Here is a 25,363-nt window from a genome sequence, read left to right as displayed (position 1 = left end):
TCTGCCAGACAAATTTTTCTGTATGAATTGGAAGCTCGTGTACCTGTTCATGATGTAAATCAGATTTTTAAAACCAGGAGTGAATACTAAATATACAAACATTTCCTGCATTTTGCATTTACTCTAAATCTCAGTGATAGGGCAACACTTAATATTATATTGAATTATAACAGTATACTTGTAATATTGTATGAACAGCTGTGAGATAAAACTATGAATATATCATACGGCAGACTGACTCCACATGTCTACCCACCATACTAATTGTACATATTTAAAGTGCACAGATCTGATCATACCATTCACCAGTTCCATAACTTCTCCTATACTATAGGCCAGGGGCGGCTAAACTTACTCGGGAGCTGCATGTGGCTCTTTCACACATATTGTGCAGCTCCCTGAGGGTGAGGAGGAACTTAATGCAGGCTTATTCTCAAGTGTGTGTACCATCAGGACCTCAGTCAGCCTCTGAGTGTTGACCCATAAGTGGGTGACTATTTCTGCTGTGTATGAAGTGGGAATGGAGTAGGAAATAGGCAGGCTTGCAAGCTCTTCTCCTCCACCATAGAGGTTGCCTGGAGACCTAGAGCAAGGAAAGAGAGCGCAAGAGCTGAGGAAGAAAAGTGAGCATGTAGGGAAGGGAAGCCACTGGCCATGCTAGCAAGTCCATCTGGACACGCACTTGGGATTCCCTCACTTCCCTGCTGGATGGACGGAGTGACCTGAATGCAGCCACCACCAAGAAGGACAACATGTGTGTTTCCTTCTCCCACCGGTTCCAAGCGATAATTCCCTAACTGGTCTTATGTGGACAGCTATTCCCAGTTTTTGTTTCTAAAAAAAGTCTCTTTACATATATATTTTATCTTTCTGTGCAAATAAAGTTGTTGTGTATGAGGACTTATATTACAAATGTTCCCGCATGGCTCATTGGAGCCATTAGGACTGAGCTTGGGGAATCAGGAACAGAATCAGTAGGATCCAGATCCCTGCTGCCCTGCTCCAATCACGGGCCCCCTGCTGGTTTGAATGATCCAATGGCGTCTTAGTGCAGGAACCTTAACTAGTATATAGTTGGCCTCATTCAGACCTGGGCCTACTCACCCTTCCTCTAAGGGCAAGTGTCTCTTCCTTGCAGCAGCTCTTCATCAGTTCTGCCTCCTAGGAAAAGAACACCCCCTGCCTGGGCTTGGCCTTTATATGTTCTTTTCCCAGGCCCCACCCCTCTCTGGGCCAGTTTCCTCCAAAACCTTGCCACCCAATCAGAGGGACAGAAGGATCCTGGGAAAGTAGGCATTTCAATGTAACTCCAGGCAAGCTTCTCTGGAGCCTGTAGGCCTCACTAGGCCCAGGATCATGACAGCATCACACCATCACTGTTGACATGGCCACCACACCAGGAACGCTGCCCAAGTTCGACACAGCCACCCTGAGCTAAGGGAGACCTGATTGGAGAGACTGCAATATTACATCGAGTTCCACGAGGTCAGGGGAGCTAAGAAGAAGGCATTGCTGCTCAGCTCCTGCAGAATCACCACCCTGGAGCTGGCCCAGGGCCTCATAGCACCCACTACACTAAAGAACGCGTCCTTTGACCAGATCATCATGGCGTTCACTGCCCATTTCATGCCGCAACCCACCATCCTGGCCCGCCGGTTTGACTTCTTCAAGTGAACCCAGTGGCTCAATGAGCCAGTCAGGGACTGCATCACCGCCCTGCGCAAGCTTGTCCTAAGATGCAAATTCCCCCGTCTTGCAGAGGCTTTGTGAGATCGTTTTGTCTTCAGTCTGAGGGACAAAAAGCTGTGGCGGAAGCTCATGGGCCAGGATAACACTGATCTCCAGAAGGTGGTCAAGGAGGTGATGGTGTACGAGAAGTCAGGGAAGGAGTGACCCACCTTGGTACACCTGGCCACCCTGTCCTCCGCTTCCGAGGACTTGGATGGTGATGACGCTCTGAAGCTGCACCATGTGGCCCAGTGATACCAGCCTCCATGTGCTTCAGAACCAGCACCATCCATGGTGTGTGCCAGCTGTGGGGAGCCCCACAAATGGAAATCGTGCAAATTCAGGGACACTGTATGGCACCAGTGTGGGAAGACGGGCCACCTGGCACAGGTCTGCTGATCCAAGTTGTCCTGTTCAACGACCAAGCTCCAAAATGGCCGAAACCACGAGGACGCCATCGTTGAGGAACTTCACTTCCAATTCTATGAGCCCCAAAAGATGGTGCCCCTATCCTTCATTATTTCTTATGGAAGAAAGGCATTTAAAAAGGTGTGCTGTCCCTTTAAATGTGATGGCCAGAACTCCCTTGGAGTTCAATTATCCTTGTCACACCCTTGTTCCTGGCTCCACCCCAATGTCTCCTGGCTCCGCCCCCAAAGTCCCCAGGTATTTCTTGAATTGGACTTGGCAACCCTACTGGGGACACCGAATTAGGTGCCCTCCTGTGAGTGATGTTATCAGTGTGTGGGGGGGGGGGGTGCCAGAAGTTAGCCTTGCCTAGGGTGCCAGATAGCCTAGGGCCAGCCCTGTGAGCAATCAAAGCTCTATGTAAAGCTAAGATACTAACACAGAGGACCAAGAGCAGATGAGCTTCTGCAGAAAGAGCAGAGAAAACGAAAATAAAGAAGAATGCATAACACCTTACAATACATTCTAGAGATAATACAGACTACATTTCTACATTTTAGCAGTCCCCAGGGAATGTTTCTCCTTCCAAAGATAAAAAGGGAGATTCCAGAACTCCCTGTTTTGTTTACTTGCATTATCAAATGTGAGAAAGCAAGGATTGTTCATGATGAAGTTATAAATATTTAGCTATTCTACAACTTAACAGAAGAGAGGAACAAGATCTGCCCATTCGTCTGTCCATCAGCAGCCAGCCACTCTGGGGGAATGGAGAGACAGCACAACTCCTTCCATTTACCTGCTTTCATTCATTTGAATTTAAAAGCCACTAGGATTTTTCTTTCAAAAAAAGAAAAGCTCTGTAGAAATACAATAAATACAATACAATAAGAAAATATAATGCTTCAGCATATTCTACAAATCCTGCCCCCTTCACACACACATACACTTTCTTGAGCTGCATGTTAGAAAATAGTATGGGATCAGAAACAAGTATTAATTCAAAGCACCAGAACTCTTTCATATAATTAATATGATCTTTGCCATCCAAAGATTAATATTGCACCTGAAATGTTTTGATTTTTATGCTTTTATGTCTTAATGTACTTCTATATTTCATATAGCAGCCCCATGGCACAGAGTGGTAAAGCTGCAGTACTGCAGTCCTAAGCTCTGCTCACAACCTGAGTTCGATCTTGGTGGAAGTTGGGTTCAGGTAGCTGGCTCAAGGTTGATTCAGCCTTCCATCCTTCCGAGGTTGGTAAAATAAGTACCCAGCTTGCTTGGGGGGGGGGCGGAGTGTAGATGACTGGGAAGACAATGGCAAACCACCCTGTAAAAAAGTCTGCCATGAAAACGTCATGATGCGACGTCACCCCAGAGTTGGAAATGACTGGTGCTTGCACAGGGGGCTGCCTTTACCTTTTTATATTTCATGTATATACATGAACGTGTAAGCCACCCTGAGCCTGCTCCGGCAGGGAGGGCGGGATATAAATTAATCAAATGAACAAAGAAATAAATAAATAGTTGCTGTTATGTAAGATACTATAGTAACAAAAATACACTAAAGTATACTGCATTTACACCTAGATTTATGATAGGGTGGGGATCAAATATCTGTGTTAACCAAGGCATGGAAAAGCATGAGCAGCTCTAATAATAACTGCAATTATAGATGACTATTAATCCTGCACTTTTATCTGGTGCATTCCATCTCAGTTATGTGTTAGTAAACTAATTAGAATGTTTTAACAATGCTGTAAAAGTATTCTCTTTTTTATTGGTGGCTTGTAGAGTGATCATTTTTTGCAATGCCTGCAACATACATTGATACACTATCATTATATTTAATGGTCAGCTGAATGACTTCCATGTGAAACTCACATCTTTGAAGCAAAGCTTCCTTCAGAGGTTAAATTAGTAAATTATTTACACTGAATTCACCCTCTTTGTGAATATGTATGTTCTTTCTGCGTTTTTAGAGCCTATCTCCATGTTACACTACTTATGAGTCTGCCTCATGTCTATCCCAAATCCTGCTGAACAAGACATGTACTGGAAGTTCTGCGTGGAAAAGTGATTCCCAGGTACATGGGGGCCTGATTCACAGTGTGAAAAGATAGGGAGCTGAAGCCTTCCCTTTTGCCATTTTTCTGATCTAAAACAGCTCGAGGGAGCTATGACTAGTCCACATGGAAATCTTAATTATAGCCTATCAGTATACATAAGTTTCCCTTCTGGGCAAACAGTAGTTCCCCTACAGCTGCGTCAGGTGAAGATAATGGGAGAGGGCTTAAGCTTGTGCCATGGTCCTGACATGGTTCAGAATCAGTTACTGTGGGGAGATCCTGGAACCTATTACTGATCAGTAGAGGCTCAGAACATCTCCTGATTTTTTTCCTTCGGGTTATATTTTTCCAGGAACCCTCGTCCTGTGTTGGGTTCTCTTCCAATTGCTGAGATACCACTTCCTCCCCTTCCTCTTGTCCTTTCAAGAGCGCCTCATGCATTCTGTCAAGAAAATCCTCACCTTCCTTTATACACTGCAGTGTGGACAATTGTGCTGCCAGTCCCTGTATCTTCCCCTCCAGCAGGGCTACTAACTTACACTTGCTGCAAGTGTAATTTGTGCTGCTCTCAGGTAGAAATACAAACGTCCCACAGTCTTTACATGTCACTGCCTCTGCTCCCTCACCAGCAATGCTGCTGTGATCCGTTTCAAAATTTTCTTTATCTTGACTTCCCTTTAAATTCCACTACCAACTGCCACTTGAAACTACTTGTGAGTAACTACCCACCTTTCTACAGAACCCCCAGGCAAGACCCCCAGGCTAAGAGCCACAGGCCAAGAGCCCTTCAGCTCACACCTCTGGCAAGAATGAGCCTTGCAAATTAAAGGTTCAAGCCCCCACTCACCTCTGACTCAACAGCCAGAGCAACAGCAGAGGGTGGAGCCAGCAACTACCCCCAGGCAAACAAACTCTCCTCACTCAGCAACAGCTACACAAAAGACACACACAAAGTCACATGCTTCCAATAGGTGGCCCCAACCAGAAGTCCAGCTGCAGCATTCTGCACTAGCTGAAGCCTCTTAACACCCTTCAATGGTAGCCTCAAGTAGAATACATTGCAGCAGTCTAAGGCATGGATCACTGTGGCTACATCTGACTGACCCAGGAATGGATGCACCAGAAGAAACCAGCCAGAAGCATTCTGAACCACCGCAGTCACCTCTGAACCATCAGAGGTGACTACTATGTAAAATAGCACTCCCAAACTGAGTGCCAGCGCCTTTGGAAAGTTAGACCATTTTGAGAAATGAATTCTGATACATCGGTGTATAGGAACTGTCACTACTTTGTTTCTGGGAAAAGGTGCTGGGATTCTCATGGAGGAAATGAAGAAGAAACACAGGTGTCCCTCATGAACTTTAAAGGGGGGGGGATTTTTAAAAAGAATTTTGTTTCCACAGAGAAGTTCTGGAACTTAATTCCACTCTGTTCCCTGGGGGGCGGGGTGGATTGGGGTGGGGGGTGTAAAGAGCGCTGGCCACCATACCAGTCCCATTTTTGCAGAAAGCAGAACTGAAGTAGCAGCTATTCTGGACTGCCTGATATTATTTCCAACATGGAAAGCACCAAGGCTTCCTTCTTATATTTGAATCTTAAGTAGTGCCTTTTCTTTTTTCCTTTTACATAAGAGGGCATTATAAGGGGGTGGCATGGGTCGTATAGTTTTCGCTGACCCTGCTTTGAAATGCGCAGGGTAATCCGAGGACTGAAGTCAGTGATCTATCACACTGCAAAGACGGGCAGATCTTTGTGCTTCAGATTTACACTTTTGCACTAGAAAGGCGCGGGGAGGAGGCGGGGGGGGGTCACAGAAAGATTTCCGTCGCCACTTATAGCACTTGTCCCCGTTCCTCCACTCCGCCGCCCCGCTCGCTCACTCAGAGCCTCCTCCAGGGACCGGCAGCCAGCCGGAGAAGGGGACTTTCTTTCCCTGTAGGCGGGTCTCCCCGCTTTGGACTGGATGGCTGCCGTGTCACTCATCGAAGCTGGGCACAGGCTCGCGCGGAGAGGTTGGGCCGGCGCCTCTTAATGAGCGCCTCGCACTCCTGCTCGGCAGCCCCTGAGGCAGAGCCGCGGCCGCTGCAAGGCTTCTAGCGAGAGCACTGAGGTAAGTGCGGCAGCGAAGGCGCGCAAGAGGCGCCTGACGCCGGGAGAGGCTCGTGCGGTTCCCCGGCGTAGCTGTGCTTAGTTAGTCAGTAGATGTCTGTCTGTTCTTGTTTTAGGGCTGTGGGAAGAAGGACGGGAGGAGGCGAGACGCTCCGTTCCGCTTGGGGCTCTGCTCTTTCTTCCAACTCTCCTCGCCTCACTTCGCGCTCCTGACTGGTTCCGTTTCTTTCCTAGAAGATGGGCATCCTTTGCCTTGTGCTTTCGCTCCCTTTGGTGACAGGGTTGGACTTCAGCTACCACCACACTGCGGAGCTGGAAGCTTTTCTAAGGGAAGTGCACAAGAATCACTCCTCCATCACTCACTTGTATAGCATTGGAAAGTCCGTGGAAGGTAGGGTTGGTCTTCATACGCTCTGTTGTGGACAGAGAACTTCCTTTGGGAAATGCTCTATAGTGATAGATGCGAGTGTGTTGCAGCCAAAATAACGAGGAGTCTTGGGGCACCTCGAAAGACTAAAGGCCTTTTATTCTGCCAAATGCTTTCCTGGACTGGAGCCCACTTCTTTGGATGCAGTGAGTGGTACCTCACTATGAAGACATTAAATGTACAATTTACATCGTTTTGGCAGTTTTTACAGACTGCTATTTATTTTGGGGGACTATGGACAGAAGCATGTTAGTCAAAAGCCCACCAAGTAGCATTAAATGCCAGTTAAACTAATGGGATTTCCATTTCAGTTCTGCACAGTTACTCCAGCCAATTGAAATCAATGGGTTGGAATAACTCTGTGCAGGATTGTACCATCATGTCCATGTAATGGCCCCAATCCAGAGGAAGCTGTTCAATGCTAAACCTGGATTAAATTGTTCATTTCAACAGAATTGAGACACAGCATTTCTTCTGTATAAAAGCTACATGATTAGGAGAGGAGTGCAGGCTGCTATCAGCAGGGTAATCCCACTTACTTAAAATAAACCAGATAACATCCATAACATTTTGAGACAGATTGGTGGTACTCATTTTTTAAATTTGCTGTGTTTTTAACTGGATAAACTAACATGAAAATGAGTTTGATGGTTGATACATTAGACTTTAATGATAATTAACAATATCCTTTAGCTATATTTATTTTATTTTTAAAATGTGGAAAGCCACAGGGAGAGCCAAATATATTTTCAGGGAGAGCCAAATATCTTTTTCCTGGGCTATCACATTTCTTGGGGGGGGGGGGGGGATAACAGTTTCTGAATGCTCAAAATACATTTTTAAAAACCCAAGAATCCACACACTGTTATTTCAAATCCCCAGTTTATAGGTCTATGAAAGATTGAAGCATTGTGTGGGATTTGTGGGTGATGGCATCTGTTGACTAGTGCTTTGTAATGTTTTTTGTAGCACATGGTGTCTTCCTTCCCCATGCCATTTTATTAAGTGGAGGAGGAGAGCTTCCAGTTTATTCAGAGGAATGGTGGGAAGACCTTATCCCCTTCATGAACAAACACACAATGACAACAATAGAGAGCAGAGTGTGGTGCTTTGATCAAGAAACCCTTGCTATGGGAAGGAATCAACTTCTTTGGACTGGCAGCTGTTAGCAGCTGCATTTCAGAGAAAAATAAATCAGCAATATAACCTGTGATTTATTTATATGTTGGAAACTAACTTAGAGGCAATGGGAGGTTTTCCTGAAACATTCAAATTATAATTGACTTTTAAATGTTTTAAACAATCCAGTTTAATCACTGCCTTTGGTTTAGAAAATACTTGCTTTGATTGTACCATGCAAATAGATGGTTGTTAAGGCACCTTTTCTTACTTCAAGGTAGCTATCTAATGTGTAAACAGCTGAGTTTGGGTAGAGCAAGCTGCTATAAACTGAAGATGTTTTAGGCAGGGTTGTTAAGGTGGGGAGGTGGTATGGTATAGTGTGATCTTGTCAGACCTCAGAAACAAGGAAGGCTGCAGAAGAAGGCAAATGGCAAATGGCAAACCACCTCTGGTTCTCATTTGCCTTGAAAACTCCTTGCTGGGTTGTCTGTTGCAGCTTGACAGTGTGTATGTACAATCCTGTTAAGATCTGTATGGATTTATTCTATGTTATGCTCTATCAAGTATGGTAATGAAATTAAGGCCAAACATCTTTTCCTTGCTTAGTAAATGATGGAGCTTTTAGAGGAATACAGTACAAAAACTGCATTCTCGAGAAGTGCATCGTGTGTGTGTGATCCTTTTTAATCTAGTTTTGCTGAAACACAGTCTGTAGCTGGATACAAGGAGGCATGTCAGAGCAAAGAATTAACTACAATGGCTTTGTCATTGAGATTAATTAACCCTTAAATAATACCACATTGTTCAATGTCAAGAACTAATCCAGAATACAAATTTAAAAATTTTTCATTCTTGGGTCATCATAAAGACCTGCATCATGAACTGGAGGTCAAAAGTGCCATTCTACTTTTGTAAAGTATCTATAACAGCCCTTTGCTTATCTATGGATTAATGTATTTGTTTATGCATGTCGGCCAATGGTACATCTATTACAAGACATTAAAAGAGATGGAACTGTGAGTAACTAAGACTGGTATAATCAAACATTTCCAGAATTCTATTGTCAATCACAACTGAAACTGAACAAAAAGATAGCATGATTGACATCAGAGAGATTGAACAAAAAATGATGATTCCAGATGGGTAGTGATATCAGTTGGTAGCAGCAAAATAAAACAGGAGTCCAGTGGCACATTAAAGACAAACAAACATAAACTTTTGGGAGTCAAAGCTCACTTCATCGGATACATGTACATCATTATACTAAAAGCTGCAAACTACAGAAAGACAGGCTGTGAAGTCACAAAAAGAGTCTGTTTTTTTAAAAGAAGACCTAGTCAAAAGTATAAAAGTATATCATGTGTTTGGAGAAGTGAAGGTTATGATGAAATAAATTTTGATAGCTCTGATTGCATGTATACACCCGACTTCCTCATATTTATCACAATGCACACAGTTACTAGGGGTTGTAGTCAAATGGCTGCTTTACTTTTTTCATATTGAAGTAAATGATAGCTATTCACAGGATTGCCTGGGGGTTGGTACTCAACAGCACTACCTGAACAATATAGTGTAATGGTGCATTGCATTTTCTTTCTGCTATTCACTTGTGTGGTATAAATCAAATTTGTCTTCAGTGCTCACTAGGCAGTACAACATCTGTTGACACAGACTCATATAGATACGTTGTACACCCACTGCAGCCATATGTAAGTGTATGGGTGTGTTTTAATTAATTTGGATAATTGTTAATGATGAAAGTGTAAACAAATTACTTTCCTCCTGGAAAGCTTGTTTTGGCTGATTTTATCACGCTTTCTCCATCCCCTCAATTTGCACCTTAATCTTAACTTAGTTTGGGAGTACGACAGCTTCTACAAGGGGACCATTCCTCATTGTTCTCTCCTTATACAGTGGCAACAGAACTTTCATACAGGGGTAATCTCTATTTTATTGCCCCTGTACCTGCCGTCAATTGTTGTTTTTTTAAATAGTAATATGTATATTGTTATAATGTCATAATATTATAAAGCTGTACCTACTATCAAATGTTTTAAGCTGGGAAAAAGTCCACCAGTGAGGAGAAACTGACAGAAAATGACACCAGATGTAGACAAGGAGGTGCAGAAAGTAACACCTTCCCATCTACAGTATGAACAGACCCACTCTGAGCACAGTAATCCCAGAAAGTTCATAACCAAACAGATTTGTGAATATGCTCTCTGAGGTAGGGCAAAATCCTGAAGGTGCATGATTGCATGAGGAGTTAATGCCAAAGCTGTAAAAACTCTGTTGCAGTGTTTGGGAGTGGAGGAGGGGACAGGGCAGGAGTGCAGAGCTAAAGTTTGATATGGAGTCACCCTGATTCTCATTGAGTGCTTGCTTCAAATAAACATGACTACAGTTTTTAGACAAGACTCAACTATCCTTGTACACTCCTGAAATGAGATGTGATGTCATCTAGATGAGATGGCAAGGAATTGCAGTCTTTGCCAATGAGGAATGTTTCACTAAAGGTACGAGATTTAAAGATTAGTCTCCTTGCCTTTGACCTTGTCACCTGTTTTTGGACTTCAAAAAACAACCAACGTTTATTTTGCATAGTATAAAGTTTGGGTCCAGTGGCACCTTTAAGACCAACAAAGTTTAATTCTGGATATAAGCTTTCATGTGCATGCAGACTTCTGCATGCTCAGAGCAACAAAGTCAATGAAAGCCACTCAGCTCAGGATGGCTCTGTAAATCATTTAGACTTTTCAGATGCTCATGTGAATAGGATAATAAGGTATCTTGCAAAGAGAGTGAAACCAATCTAGTGTGGATGACATCTGTGCAACAGTAGGTTTTCATATTCAGTTCTCTTGCTGCATATGCAAGAAGCAATGGAAAAAGAAGCTGCTTAGGAAAAAACAAAGATGACTGCATTCAGCAATCCCTTTTGTATGCATATTGGGAGCTCTGATCCAGTTATTAGGGCAGGAGCACCTGCCCCCCCCCCTTCTCTCTGTTGGGACTGAAAGGATCTTTTCCTCATAAATAATGACCAGTAATTTTGGATTAGCTTTTGGATTAGTTTATTAGATTACTGATTTAGTAGTGGTTTAAATCCACATCTTTTGAGTGCCTATAAATATTAGTTGTATATCTTTGCATAAGAAATGGTACATTGTTCCCACACCTTACATCAGATTAAGCAAGTTATGTTTGACCCAGATAATTTTGAAGTCGTGTGTCTGCTAAATATAGGGTGTAGTCTGTTGTATTAACTGTTTCACCATGGGAAACCTTTCTAGCTTCTCTTTTGTCACAGTACCATTTACATGCATGATTTATGAGGACTGTATTTTAATTCTGCTGTTCCTTGATGAGACAGAGTGAGCTAATAAGAAGGCAGATCCAAGTGGGCTGCTGTGTTGGTCTGAAGCAGTAGAACAAAGCAGGAGTCAAGTTCACCTTTAAGACCAACAAAGCTTTATTCAGAATTTAAGGTTTTGTGTGCTCCAAGCACACTTCATTTTCCCACAATTTGTTTTTGGGGTGGGGGGGGTCTCGAGGTCGCTCTGGGCAATTGGCAGCCAGATGGTTTAGGTCTCCGCATCGAAAACAGTGTCGGTGGTCGCTCCCCCAGTGGTGCCACCCTTTTTCCCATCTGGTTTTGCCCCCGACTGAGACTCACGTCCCCCCTTACCCCCTTGCTTCTGCTGCTGTTGCAGGGCCACTCGTTTCATGTTGGTTTCCACCTCTTTGGCCAGTTGCACCCACCCTACCAGCGTGGTGGGGCGAGCTTGCTGCAGCGCCTGATCTAGTACGCTTGCATTCAGGCCCCTCTGGAATTGCTCTATTTTCATTAGTTCATTCCAACCCCAGACTTTGGCCGTGTTGGCCCGGAACTCAGCAGTGTACTCACGCACAGATTTAGATCCCTGCTGCAAGTCTCAGAGAGCGGTGAGGGCTCGGGTCTCTTGGAGAAGGTCTTCATATTGGGTTAATAGAGTTTGGAGAAAAGTGGCCACTGTATCTAATTCGGGGCTCCTGGTTTTGTGCAGACTCACTTACCAGCGCTTCGCCACCTCCTTTAGTTTCGATCTCAAATAATCCACTCTGCTGAATTTGTCAGGGAAGGTGTTCCCCCAGTAATGCATGAAGCTGTTGGTTTGAATGGAGAAATATTCCACCTCTTCAGGATCCCCATTGAAGGTGGAATCCAGTTCTCTCCCTCTCCCATAGTCTCGGGTGTGGAGAGGTAGTGGAGTTGGTGGTGCGGCCGACTGCCTCACCATAGGGGGTATCGGCCCTTTTCTCAGGTCTGTCGGCTACAGTATTCTCTCCAGTTGCCTCCTCATCTCTTGCGCCATGAATGTGGCATTGGCTTGCATTTCGTCCCTCAGGCATTTGGCCATTTCGACCATCTCATCCCTCACCATCTGGAAGAGCCCTCAGTCATCAGGGACAGGTTCCTCTTCCTCCTCATCTGGGCACAGATGACCTGGGTCACCTCTGTCCTCCTCCTTGGGTCTCATTATTCTCACCGTCCTGGCTGCTCTCTTCCCCTGGTTGCTGTCGTCAGGATGGCCCTGCCAGGATTGCTTCTCTCTGAGCACCGTTCATTAGGGTTATGGAGGTTTTGGGTACCCACACTTTAGGGGTGATAAACAGTTGTTGGATGTGTAAGGGTGACCCTCTCCCCGTGACTCGACAGGCGTCGATGATGTGCCATGGCGGTGTCCTCACCCCAGCATCCTCTTCTCTGGGTCCGCCTCGTATCCTATCCGAAGTTGTAGGGAATCTGCCGTTATCTGGAGGTCTTTCCACCATACAGTTAGAAAGTTGCCAGTTCGGTTAAATTCCCAAGGAGGATCACTTCCAAAATGTCAAGCATCGATATTTCGAAATAATCAAGCTTTTGTTTTGAATCAAATACTTGTTTTATTGAAATTCCATGACTTGTTCCAAAGACTCAAACCTTGGAAGTGATACAGATTGTCATAGAGCAAAGTATCTTAAAGGTTACTTAAAGGCAGGGTTACAGATAACTTCAAAAGAATAACATATAGATGCAAATTGCATTGATAGTTCAAAGGCTACTAGCAACTATCTCTTTGGGTACTAAAGAATGTAGACATCTCCTTTTCTCACACATTCTTTACTTGCTGATAAGACCTTTTGGTGAGAACCTGCGGGAGAGGCATTTTGCACTTCTAATACAAGGATACTTACATATTCTGAAGCAGAGAGATTTATTATGCATCTACGAAAGAAAGGGAGGTTGAAGCGAGGGGGGGGGGAGAAAGGGAGAATGACAAAGTAGGAGTAAAGCAACAGTTAGAAATAGCATGCTTGACAGGCTGACTACAGAGCTGGCACTGTTTTTACTCTTCAGCAAGATTCTGACTCTGTCTGAGAGTCTTGTAAAAGTCAGAGGAAGCAGATATTAGCTTTGAACACATCTCTAGTTCTGCACAGCTATAAGCTGCTTTGGATCTTGAGATGCTCAGGAGAAAGACAGGCATATAAATATTTCAAATAAAACAAATTAATAAACCCAGTTGCAAGGTATTATCACCTCTATCCAAAGACCTATATATAGTTTTAAGTAATTAAGGTTTTTAAAAACAAGTTTTAGAACAATATGTCATTCTTCCTTTTTATGACTAGTTGTTTGTTCTTTCAATGTGAAAGCTTTCCACACATTGTAGAAGACTGAAAATAAAGCACAAATGTTCTTCTAATCCCAGTTATGCTGAAACATGAAAATTTATCGTGAAGGGTATTCTGGAGCTCTAGGATCTTTGCATGGCTTCATATTAAGTATATTATATAGCAGCAGAGACAGTAGAAATGAAAGTGACTTTTGCTTAAATTTACCCAGTTTCTTGTCACATGTGAACAAATTCTGGCTTTTGGCATTAAATATGGTATCTAAGCTACAGACTGTCATATCATATAGACTACATTAGATGGCATTTCCAGTCTACTGCATGTTCCTGATGGTAACTCACACTGAGGGAAAATGCCTGTAGAAAAAGTGTCTGTAACCAGTTAGTTCTTCCACATATGCTCAGTTTTGTCTTTGGCATGTTCCTGAAATAAACTAAACCTCAGTGAGTATATTCTGAACATTGCTAATGTGAGAAGATTAATAAGATAACAAGTTTTAAAATCAAAAGTACATTTTGTTCAATATGGCTTTCTTAAGTTCTCTTATAAGGAAATTCAAATATCATTTGTGGACTCACTTGTGAGAATATGTTTAGAAAGTTAATGCACACACATTTTATGAGGAATCATTTTAATTTGTAGCACTGTAATAATGGTGCATGCAAAACATCATTTGAAGTTATTATAGAGTGCCTAGTACAGAGCTAATTTATCAATTTTATTAAAGCGCTCCCCAGTATATATCAGCATAGCACAGATCTCTGTATAGTAAACAGATACAAAAGTAGTATTGGAGTATGTTCCTTTATATAAATACAGAATTAAGAATTGTACTTTTGTTTTGCCTAGAATTAATTTATCTAAAAGGTTTTGCACAGGCCACCTTTGTAGGAAGCTGTCAGTACTTTAAAGAGGAAATGAGATCTCTTATCTTGCCTTTCTTTTTGAAGAACTGAGTGTAAGAGCAGCTGTCTGTAGCAGTTACTTTAATGAGAAAACCAGAAACAGTGTTTCTTTGCCTAATTGTCTTAGAATCAGTGTATAAATGAATGGATTCAAATTTGTTACAATCTTTCATTATATATATTCCTTCACAGCAGAATGCCTAGAGTGTTCAACATCTGGTTATGTATGCAACCCAGAAGTTTATTGCCAATAATTTTATCAGATGATATTGCAGGTGAATATGAATATGTATATATGTAGTATTTTTGAATGTACTTTATATATTCTCTAATACAGCAGGGGTGGCCAATGGTAGCTCTCCAGATGTTTTTTGCCTACAACTCCCATCAGCCCCAGCCAGCATGGCCAATGGCTGGGGCTGATGGGAGTTGTAGGCAAAAAACATCTGGAGAGCTACCGTTGGCCACCCCTGGATACAGTTTCTCTGACCCAGCTACAAGCACATGTACATGGAAGTAGACTTCTTCATGTATATCCCAGCTAGATGTAGAATTGCAAGTACAGTCTGACACTACACATTAGACTTCCTGATTTGATCTAACAGATAATACTTTATATGAGTATCCCTTTTAAAAGAAAATGGAGTCATGAATGTGGATTCTAGTGGGGCACTGAGATGGGGTAAAGAGAAAGTGGAACCTTGGGCTTGGTCTATAGAATTCTCAGGCTCCTCCATTGCAGTTACTCAGGAAAGAAAACCTACAAGAAGACTTAGTTTGTGGAGAGCTGAAGACCCTCTGGCTCAAATCCCAACTGATATTTTGGAGGCAAAGTTCTAGGTTGTCTTTTAAAAGAGAAAGTCAGGGGTTCCTCCCCCCACATACTTGAACAGGCACGTTACATTACTTGGTACAGAACAATATAGAGGCTGCACCTGGGCACTTGCACAAATCTGTCTTAGAATCATAGAGTTGGAAGGGACCTCTAGGGTCATCTAGTCCAACCCCCTGCACAATGCAGAAAACTCACAAACACTTCCCCCTAAATTCATAGGATCTTCATTGCTGTCAGATGGCCATCTAGCCTCTGTTTAAAAACCTCCAAGGAAGGAGAACCGCCACCTCCCGAGGAAGCCTGTTCCACTGAGGAATCGCTCTAACGGTCAGGAAATTCTTCCTAATGTTGAGCCAGAAACTCTTTTGATTTAATTTCAACTTGTTGGTTCTGTTTCAAACAATTTTATGGTAATTACATATGGTCATATATTCAATTTCTTGCATCATTAATAACTACCTTTTCCCTCTATCCCATATATTACTTTCTACCTACCCCTCCCCCCGTTAATTGACCCCCGCCGGTGTGCTATACTTAAAACATTATTATTAAAGGTACCCTTAATTAATAAGAATCAGAATTCATATCCTCCTCCCTCTTATACTTAGTCATTATCAAAAATTGTCCAATGTCCTTTTATTTCCCACTCTTTTTCTACGTATCTTGTGAACTTCTTCCACTCCATCTTAAATACTTCTAAATCATAGTCTCTTAAGGTTCTTGTTAACTTGTCCATTTCACTCCATGTCATAACTTTTACAATCCAATCCCATTTCTCTGGTATTTTTTCTTGCTTCCACAACTGCGCATACAATGTCCTAGCAGCTGAGAGCAAGTACCAGATTAAAGTACTATCTTCTTTTGGAAATTTTTCCATTTGTAATTCTAACAGAAAAGTCTCTGCAACTTTGTTAAATTCATAACCCAAGATCTTGGAAATCTCTTGTTGAATCATCTGCCAATACATTTTTGCTCTTTCACAAGTCCACCGCATATGGTAGAAAGAACCTTCATGTTTTCTACATTTCCAACACCTATCTGGCATCTTATTCATCTATGCCAACTTTTTAGGAGTCATATACCATCTATACATCATCTTAAAACAGTTTTCTTTAATACTCTGACATGTTGAGAGTTTCATGGAGTTCTTCCACAAATATTCCCATGTATCCATCTGTATTTTTTTATTTACATTAATTGCCCACTTAATCATTTGAGATTTCACTACTTCATCTTCCGTAGACCATTTTAAGAGTAACATAGATTTTCGAAATTAGTTTTTCATTATCTCCAAGCAGAACTTTTTCCATTTCCGTTTGTTCTCGTCTTATTCCTTCAGTTTTAATATCACTTTCCACCAAACTCTTTATTTGTTGCATTTGAAACCAATCATACTTATAATTCAGCTCCTCAGCAGTTTTCAACTCTAGTTTACCTCTTTGTATTTTTAATAATTGATTGAATGACATCCATTTTCCTTCTCCTAGCTCAGCTGTTATTTTAATTACTTCTGCAGGCACTATCCATAGTGGTTTTCTCTCATCGCCATATTTCTTATACTTCATCCAGATATTTAGCAAATTACTTCTTATGTAATGGTGAGAGAAAAAACCATCCATATTTTTCTTCGCATAGTACATATAAGTGTGCCAGCCGAATTTATTTCCATGACCTTCTAGCGTTAAAAGATTTTTATTCAATAATGTCACCCAGTCTTTTATCCATACCAAACAAACTGCTTCATGATATAGTCTTAAATCTGGTAATTGGAATCCTCCTCTTTCTTTAGCGTCCGTTAAAACTTTCATTTTAATCCTTGGTTTCTTTCCAGCCCATACAAATTCTGAAATCTTTCTTTTGCCATTTATTAAATTGTTTGCTGTCTTTCACAATCGGGATAGTTTGGAATAAATACAGTATTCTCAGCAAAATGTTCATCTTAATTGTAGCTATTCTCCCAAGCAATGACAAATTAAGTTTGTTCCATTTTATCATATCTTCATCCATTTTACGCCATAATTTTTCATAATTATTTTTAAACAAATCAATGTTCTTCATTGTTATTTCCACACCCATATATTTTACTTTAGAGGTAACCTCACATCCCGTTAGCCTCTGCAATTCCTTTTGTTTATTTACTTGCATATTTTTACATAAAAATTTTGATTTTTCCTTATTAACATAAAGTCCCGCCAATTCTCCAAAATTTTGTATTTTAGCTAACAACAAAGGAGTTACTTGTGTAGGATTTTCATTTATAAACAATATATCATCTGCAAATGCTCTATATTTATAGGTAAAACCTTTAATTCTCATTCCGTCTATTTCTTCATCATCTTGTATTTGCATCAATAAAATTTCAAGAGGCATTATAAACAACAATGGCGAAAGCGGACAACCTTGTCTTGTACCTTTGCTAATTTTCATTTCAGCTGTGAGATCTGTATTTATACATAACCTTGCATGTTGTTCAGTATAAATTGCCTTTATCATTCTTATAAAGTTTTCCCCCAGCTTTATTTTCTCCATTACTGCAAACATAAAGTCCCAATTCAGATTATCAAAAGCTTTCTCTGCATCCACAAAAAATAATGCAACTTCTTTCTCTGTGTGTCTCTCATAATATTCTACAATAGTCTAATATTTTCTCTTATTTGCCTCTTGGGAAGAAAACCCGCCTGATCTTCCTTTATAAAATTTATTAAATATTGTTTAAGCCGTTCCGCCAGGATTCTTGTGTATATCTTATAGTCATTATTTAATAATGAAATTGGTCTATAATTCTTTACATTCGTGACATCTCTATCTTTCTTTGGAATCAACGAAGTTACAGCTTCTTTCCATGTATTAGGTATTTTCCCATTTCAGTACTAATTCCTCTTTAAGCATTTAAAAAATTTTTGCCGTATAAACATCTGGTCCGGGTGCCTTTCCAGATTTCATTACATTAATCGCTGCTTCCATTTCTATTTTTCAATTGGATCATTCAAAATTTTTTCCATATATTCAGTTAAGGGTGCTATTTTAATTTTTTGCAAATACGTTTCAATCCTTTCTTTCTTTACATTAACACCCTTAAATAAATTAGCATAATATTTTAAAAATTCTCTCTTTATTCCTTTTTGGTCCACCATCTCTTTCCCATCAGCCACAATTTTGTTAATAATTTTACTTCCTCTCTTTTTCTTCAGTTGCCAAGCCAAGTACTTCCTAGGCTTGTTTGCTCCCTAAAAAGATTTATGTTGTAATTTTTTCAAATTCCATTCCATTTCCTTATTTAACAAATGTCTCATTTGTGTTTGCAATATTGTAATCTCCCTTATTTTCTTTTTCCCTGGCCTTTTTCTTAATTCACCTTCTTTTTTCTTAATTTCATTTTGAATGTCCAAAATCTGTTTATCTTTTGCTCTCTTATCTTTATTATTCAAAGTTATTAATATTCCTCTTATTACTGCCTTATAGGAATCCCATACTGTCTGAAATTCTATATCTTCTCTATCATTAACTTGGAAATAAGCTTTAGTTTCATTTTCTAAAGATGTCACTATTTCTTTATTTTGTAGTAAATTTTCTTTTATTCTCCATCTTCTCGACTTTTTAGACAATTTTGTAATCCACATTATTGGGTTATGATCAGCTCCTATTTTGGGTAAGATCTCTATCTTCTTTGTTATAAGTCCCAAATCCTTGGTACCCCACAACATGTCAATTCTAGAAAAAGAATTATGTCTGGCTGAAAAAAAAAGGTTAGTCCTGTACTTCAGGATTGAACTTCCTCCATATATCCTCCAAACTCTCTTGTTTAACCAGTTCAAAAAAAAAGATTTTGGCAATTTCCCTTCTTTATCAATTTTTTTCTTCCCAGATCTATCTATTGTGTTCTGGATTGTTCCATTAAAGCCCCCCATCAACAAAATTTGCTGATAAGACACTTCATCAAGATGTTGCATAATATTTTTTTTTAAAATGTCCTTTGCATCATTTGGAGCATAAAGTCCCACCAACAAAGTTTTTTTTAGTATTCAATGAAATTTCCACTGCAATGTACCTTCCATCTTTATCTTTAAAAACCAATTTCGGATCTAATTCTTTTTTAATATAAAAAATTACTCCTCTCTTCTTCTGTTCAGTCAATGTATAAAATTCTAGTCCCAATTGCTTATTTCATAAAAATTTATAATCCTTTTGTCTAATATGCACTTCTTGTAAACAAACTATATTACAATTTTGGGTTTTTTTATCCAATGAAATGTTGCCCTTCTTTTTTGTGGTGAGTTTAGTCCATTTACATTCCAAGATATTAATTTGTAATCCATCATGGTGCAAATTCCTTATTTTTCCATAAAATCTACGCAGTTCCTGTGTGTTTGTAATTGTAATCCTTTTCCCTTGAAGTTCAAAGCTCAGACCTTCAGGTATTATCCATCTGTATCTCATTCCGTTGTCACGTAATTTTTCTGTCAGTTTTTTATATGCATTCCTGTCATTTAACACTTGTCTTGGCAACTCTTTCATAATTCTTTTTCTACTACCTCCCACTATCAATATCTTTTCAAAATTTTTACTCATGATTTTTCCCATCATTTCTTTTGTCATGAATCTTATGACCACATCTCTTGGCAGAGTGTTCTTTTTTGCATAGAGTGAATTCACTCTATACATATAATCATACATATTTCTATTCCCTTCAGGATCTTCCTCCAAAAATTCTGCAATTATTTTTATTATACTTTCAAGTCAGATTCTTCATCTTCTGGTACACCTCTCAGACGAATCTGTGTCTCCATCAATTTGCAGTCATGTATTATCACCTTTTCTTGTAATTTTAGTAAGGTGGAATCATGTGTTTTCACTCTCTCTTCCACCTCCTGTACTTTTTTTGTTATTACTACAGTCTCATTTCTGAGATTCTCTATCTCTTTTTTTAATTCTTTTTTTTGAGTCAATATCTTTTCTTATTTTTTTTTAGAGGCAGTTATCATTTCTTTCACCCCCTTCATTATCCTGGCTTCCATTGCATCTAATTGGGCTTGCATTTTCTCCATCAAAGCAGACCTAGTACGAATTTGCTTCGGATCTGACATGTAAAAAAGATCGAAATTTTTTATCTCACCAAATTAAATTTGGACCATCAGGTTTAATAGAGTGAAGCTTGCCCTTTCCAATGAACCCAATTTCGCCGTCCTCTGAGCCTCCCAGGCTCAGACATTAATGTTTAAAGTTTTTATTTTCCTCAAAATGGCAGATGCGACTTTTGCTTCACTTTAAAAATTTTCCTTTTTTTCCCTTAATCCAATTCAGATCTTGTTCACCACTGTCCAATAGTCGTTATTTCAAAATTACCAAATCAATTAACTCCACCAATTTTTAATGTCCCAGTCACTTTAAAAACATTGTTAAAACTCTGTCCTCCCAACAATGGGCGCCGATGTTTCTCTCTGATATTATAATCCTAGAGTAGGCTGTTTACTTCTCTTGCTTCCGTCTTCTTCCTCTGGTACTTCCTGCTTTTCCTGCCACCAAGTCTCATTTCGCTGGTAGAGAAATCTCGCGATGTCTGATGTACTTCCTGTGTTGACTGTGAGACAGATCTATGACGATGGGGCTACTTCCTCAACCACAGATAGACAAAACAAATTCCTTTCTCCTTTTAGCACTGTCTTTTAAATTTACAAAGTTCAAATTTAGCCCCTTTTTTCCTCCTCCTTTCAGGCTTCCATTATATCCAACTCCCACCTTTTAATTTTGTTTAGCTTTAATTAGTCCCAGAGTGAAAAGATAGCGATCAATACCTAACTTTTTTGTAGTTTATCCAAATCAACACCAGTCTTTTGTAGATTAGATGTTTAAAGTTGTAGAAGAAGTCTCGGATCCTGTCGAGCTTAAGTCAAATAAATGACTCTGGAAACTTCTGTAGATTATGAATATGCAACTTCTTTCCAGAGATCCCTCAAAGGAGCCCCCTCTGGAACTCCCTTTCAGCCAAGGTAAGTCTCCTCAAAGTATCTGTGCATATCTTGGACAATTCTCTAGCTGAGAAAAGTAGGCAGAAGGCATTATTTTGCCTTTTACTACCCCGAACAGAAGTGCCAGCCTGCCCCCGTTAAGGAAATCAGCTCAGCTTGTCATTTTCCGATCCCAGAAGTCAAATTTCAACCCATTGGTTCTGCTGGTCCTACCTTCTGGGGCCACAGAAAACAATTCCACACCATCGTCTATATGACAGCCCTTCAAGTACTTGAAGATGGTGATCATATCACCTCTCAGCTGCCTCCTCTCCAGGCTAAACATCCCCAGTTCCTTCAACCTTTCCTCATAGGACTTGGTCTCCAGACTCCTCACCATCTTTGTCACCCTCCTCTAAACCCATTCCAGCTTGTCTATAATGTGATGGCCAAAACTGAACACAATACTCCAGGTGAAGTCTTACCAGAGCAGAGAAAAGTGATACCATCACATCATGTGATCTGGACATTATACTTCTGTTGATACAGCCCAAAATTGCATTTGCCTTTTTAGCCACCGCATCACACTGTTGACTCATGTTCAGCATATGATCCACTAAGACCCCTAGATCCTTTTCGCACATACTACTGCTAAGACAAGTCTCCCCCATCCTATAACCATGCATTGGATTTTTCCTACCTAAATGCAGAACTTTACATTTATCCCTGTTAAAATTCATTTTATTGATTTTTAGCCCAGTTTTCCAGCCTGTCAAGGTCATCCTGTATCCTGTTTCTGTCTTCTTCTGTGTTTTCAACCCCTCCCAATTTAGTATCATCTGCAAATTTAATAAGCATTCCCTCTATTCCTTCATCCAAATTATTGATAAAGATGTTGAACAAAACAGGTCCCAGGACAGATCCTTGAGGCACTCCACTTGTCACTCCTCTCCAAGAGGATGAGGAACCATTCACAAGCACTCTTCGGGTGCGATCTGTCAACCAGTTACAGAGCCACCTAACAGTAACAGGATCCAAACCACATTTTACCAACTTGTCAACAAGGATAGTATGTGGAACCTTATCAAAAGCCTTACTGAAATCAAGATAAACGATGTCTACAGCATTCCCCTGATCCAGCAAGGTAGTCATTTTCTCAAAAAAAGAGATCAGGTTAGTCTGACATGACTTGTTCTTGCGAAAACCATGCTGGCTCTTAGTAATCACATCTATTCTTTCTAAATGTTCCAGGACTGACTGTTTGATGATTTGTTCTAAAACTTTTCCAAGTATAGTCGTCAAGCTGACAGGTCGATAGTTACCCAGATCGTCTTTTTTCCCCTTCTTGAAGATGGGGACAACATTCACCCACCTCCAATCTTCCGGAACCTCTCCTGTTCTCCAAGATTTCTCAAAAATAATAGCAGAGGCTCAGAAATTACATCCGCAAGCTCTTTTAGTACCCTTGGATGTAATTCATCTGGCCCTGAGGACTTAGTTTCATTTAAAGAAACTAGGTGTTTATGTACTACCCCTATGCTGATCCTAGGTTGGAACTTCATACCCTCCTTATATGTTCTGTTTTTGCCATGTTGAGCACCGTTTTCCTCAGAAGAGAAGACTGAGGAAAAGTAGGAATCGAACAGTTCCACCCTCTCTTCATTACCTGTTACAATTTCGCTTTCTTGCCCTTGCAATGGGCTTACCATGTCCTTGCTCTTTTACTTACTCTGAACACAAAAAAGAACCCTTTTTTGTTGTTTTTAGCATCTTTGGCCAGCCTAAGCTCATACTGAGCTTTAGCTTTCCTAACTTTTTGTCTACAAGCACTGATGATTTGTTTATATTCAAACTTGGTTATAAGGCCCTCCTTCCAGTTCCTAAAGTAGTCTTTTTTATTTCTCAAGTCTTTAGTGAGCTGTTTATGGAGCCACTTCAGCTTCTTTAGGTTTTTCCCATTTTTTCTTCTCATAGGAATCGTCTGTGATTGCGCTTTCAGTATTTCATTTTTAAGAAACTCCCACCCCTCCTGACTCCTAAGTATTTCTGACCATGGGCTTTTACCCAGCATAGTTCTAAGTTTATCAAAGTTTCCCTTTCTGAAGTCCAACCTATAAGTCAGACTACATATACCTTAGGGACCGCCTCTCCCCATATATCCCCCAGAGAGCACTGAGATCTAGCTCCCAAAATCTCTTAAAAATCCCTGGACCAAGGGAGGCCAAACTGAAAACAACTCGAGAGCAGGCCTTTTCAGTAATGGCTCCCCATTGGTGGAATCAATTACCAGCGGAGGTTCGAGCCCTGCAGGACTATAATCAGTTCCGCAGGGCATGTAAAACTATCCTTTTTCAAATGGCCTACAAGATTGAATCCTGAAATGACATCCAGCCATCTGATATACACTGTCTTGTATTATAGCACCTTATCTGTTGTGGTTTTAACTAATTTATTTATTTATTTAATGTATTTTATTGTATTTTATCGTATAATGTATTTACTGTAATTCATGGCACTTTCCATGTCTGTGAGCCGCCCTGAGCCTGCCTCAGCGGGGAGGGTGGGATATAAATAAAAATTATTATTATTATTATTATTATTATTATTATTATTATTATTTTTCCTTCCCTAAGACTGTAAATTCCAAAATCACATGGTCACTACTGCCCAGGGTGCCCACTATTTCTACTTCTTCAATCAATTCTTCCTTGCTGGTGAGAATCAAATCCAAGATAGCAGATCCCCTTGTTTCCTTCTTCACTTTCTGGAAAAGGAAGTTGTCAGCAAGACAACTATTTGACTTTTCATTTTTAGCAAAGTTGGACTTTCAACAGATGTCTGGGTAATTGAAATCTCCCAAATCAACAAACACTAAGGCTGAAGTCATCTGATAATTTCTTTCATTGTAATAGTGATGGCTTATGCCTAGTTTTAGCATCATGGTTTACAACCTTATTATTAAGATTGATTTAAGTAATGGTAATAAATCTGAAACCAAGGCAGATTAGTAAATGATAATGTTGGCAAGTTTTCTCTTTTTTTCCTTTTTTCCCCAATGGTATTTTTAGCAATTCTTTATTATGCCGCATTTCAGTTACACTTATTTTTTTTCCAGTTTCAAAATTTTATTTTTGTTACAAAACAATACATTAAAGGATAATTTAAAAATTAACAATAATTATAATAATAATGTCAAGTTTTCAATTTAAATATAAATGGCTGTGAATCCTCAATATCCTTTCTGGATTTCAAGGTACTGTGGTAGTTTTACATATAAAAACAATTCAACACTATCCCGATGGTCACCTTTGCATGCCTGTTTCCTTAGCACAAATTCCTGAGACTGGTTTTTGTTTGTTTTTTGGATAAACATTACATAAATATTGAAAGAAGTAATTAACTGAAAACTTCCGTAAAGGGCTCTGGCGTCTCCTGTTTTGTAGACAGTTGCTTCCTTTAGGACTTAAATAGCTGAAAGCTAGTGAAAATTCCATTTCTTACCAGTTCAGCAGTAAAACACTTACTTTGGAGAAACGACTATGTATAGTTATTTTCAGTTTTGGATAGAACTAGTTTAACATGTTGCTGTATCCGTGCTTTCAGTCCTTTACATTAGCAATGAAAGCAAAGTTTGTCATGGTGTCTGAAAGGGCCTTGTGTTTCAGGTTTCTCATCCCTTCTCGCCCTTTGTGAACAAAACAGCTGGGGTTATAAATTGTGTGAGTGTGCATGTGTGTAATTGGAAAAAAACCCACATAGTGCTGCATTCAAGAAGGTTCTGGATCCTAGCAGGACACCATCAGTTGTCAACATTTAAATTTGAATATGTGGCTGACATAATTGAAAGAGGTTTAAAGTTAAATTGTTGCATCAGTCACACAGCTTGATTTTAAGCCAGACAAGAGGAAGTAAGAAGACAATTATAAGTATGCTTGATGACAAGAATAGAAAGATTACATCTGCTGTTTAAGCACAAGACAAGGCAGAGCTGTGAGGTATCTGTAGGGAGGCAACATCGCATCCTCCAATCACTGCTTTCTCTCTCTCTCCTTTTCCATTGCTGCTTTCTCTCCCTCTCCTGCTGTTGCTCCAAGCCTTTTGCTGCCACCTCAAGCCAGCTGCTGAGGTGCTGCAGCCCACCCCTATAAGCTGGTCAG

The 25,363-nt window shown here is 40.3% G+C and overlaps 1 protein-coding gene across 1 annotated transcript in view; it reads left to right on the top strand.

The window, feature by feature from the left end:
• The first annotated feature begins 6,247 nt into the window (after positions 1–6,247).
• CPM (carboxypeptidase M) overlaps positions 6,248–25,363 on the top strand; it is a 70,654-nt gene continuing 51,538 nt past the window's right edge. The window contains exons 1-2 of the mRNA XM_060245055.1: positions 6,248–6,315; positions 6,431–6,705. Of these exons, the coding sequence (XP_060101038.1) occupies positions 6,552–6,705 (154 nt within the window). The 5' untranslated portion in view covers positions 6,248–6,315; positions 6,431–6,551. The remainder of the gene's footprint in view (positions 6,316–6,430; positions 6,706–25,363) is intronic.

This window comes from Heteronotia binoei, chromosome 8 (assembly GCF_032191835.1).
Source record: "Heteronotia binoei isolate CCM8104 ecotype False Entrance Well chromosome 8, APGP_CSIRO_Hbin_v1, whole genome shotgun sequence".
Lineage (NCBI taxonomy): Eukaryota > Metazoa > Chordata > Lepidosauria > Squamata > Gekkonidae > Heteronotia > Heteronotia binoei.
Note: the sequence above shows the minus strand (reverse complement) of the source record. Positions and strands in the feature narration are given on the sequence as shown.